Genomic DNA, 1,041 nt, shown 5'->3' with positions numbered 1-1,041 from the left:
CATAAATAAATAAAATTTAAAAAGAAGAAAAGAGGGGTACCTGGGTGGCTCAGTTGGTTAAAGAAGCTGACTCTTGCTTTCAGCTCAGGTCATGATCTCGTGGTTCATGAGTTTGAGCTCCATATCGGGCTCTGTACTCTGATAGTGTAGAACCTGCTTGGGATTCTCTATCTCTCTCTCCCTCTCTCTCTGCCCCTTCCGTGGCTGTCTCTCTCAAAATAAGCAAACTTTAAAAAATTTAAAAAAAAGAAAAGAAAAGAAACGAGTGAACAAAGGAGAAAAAAGAGACAGACTAAAAACCAGACTGTTAGCTATAAACAACAACCACATGGTTACCAGATGGGAGGTGGGTAGGGGGATGGGTGAAGCAGGTGAAACGGGGATTGAGGAGCGCACTTGTGATGAGTACGGAGTATTGTGTAGAACTGCTGGATCACTGCACTGTACACTTGACACGAATACGCTTCCTGTCTTGTCCTCGGCGCTGCCTGTGGAGGTGGCAGCCATCTCTTACTCGGCATCACGGCTGCCCTTAACCTCTGGTAAAGCCCAAGATTGCTAAAAAGAGGACCAAGAAGTTCATCCGGCACCAGTCAGACCGACATGTCAAAATCAAGCGCAACCGGCGGAAACCCAGAGGCATTGACAATAGAGTGCACAGAAGACTCAAGGGCCAGATCTTGATGCCCAACGTTGGTTACGGGAGCAACAAGAAGACAAAGCACATGCTGCCCTGTGGCTTCCGGAAGTTCCTAGTCCACAATGTCAAGGAGCTTGAGGTGCTGCTGATGTGCAATAAATCTTACTGTGCAGAGACTGCTCACAAGGTCTCCTCCAAGAATCAAAAAGCCATTGTAGAAAGAGCAGCCCAACTGGCCATCAGAGTCACGAATCCCAATGCCAGATTGTGCAGCGAAGAAAATGAATAGACAGCTTATGTGCATGTCATATTTGTGTTAAATAAAACCATAAAACTACGAAAGACAGAAAGAAGGAAAGAAAGAAAGAAAGAAAGAAAGAAAGAAAGAAAGAAAGAAAGAA

General features: G+C 45.0%; 1 protein-coding gene across 1 annotated transcript; it reads left to right on the top strand.

Annotated features, from left to right (window-relative positions):
- Positions 1–536: 536 nt before the first annotated feature.
- LOC121032390 (60S ribosomal protein L32-like) lies at positions 537–978 on the top strand (the record flags this gene model as incomplete). The annotated part of the gene is made up of 1 exon (XM_040478427.1): positions 537–978. A coding segment is annotated over one exon (393 nt), but the record flags the coding sequence as incomplete, so codon positions are not given.
- Positions 979–1,041: the final 63 nt, after the last annotated feature.

This window comes from Herpailurus yagouaroundi, unplaced genomic scaffold, assembly GCF_014898765.1.
Source record: "Herpailurus yagouaroundi ecotype Mexico unplaced genomic scaffold, PumYag 141, whole genome shotgun sequence".
NCBI lineage: Eukaryota > Metazoa > Chordata > Mammalia > Carnivora > Felidae > Herpailurus > Herpailurus yagouaroundi.
This window is presented reverse-complemented; position numbering and strand designations above follow the sequence as displayed.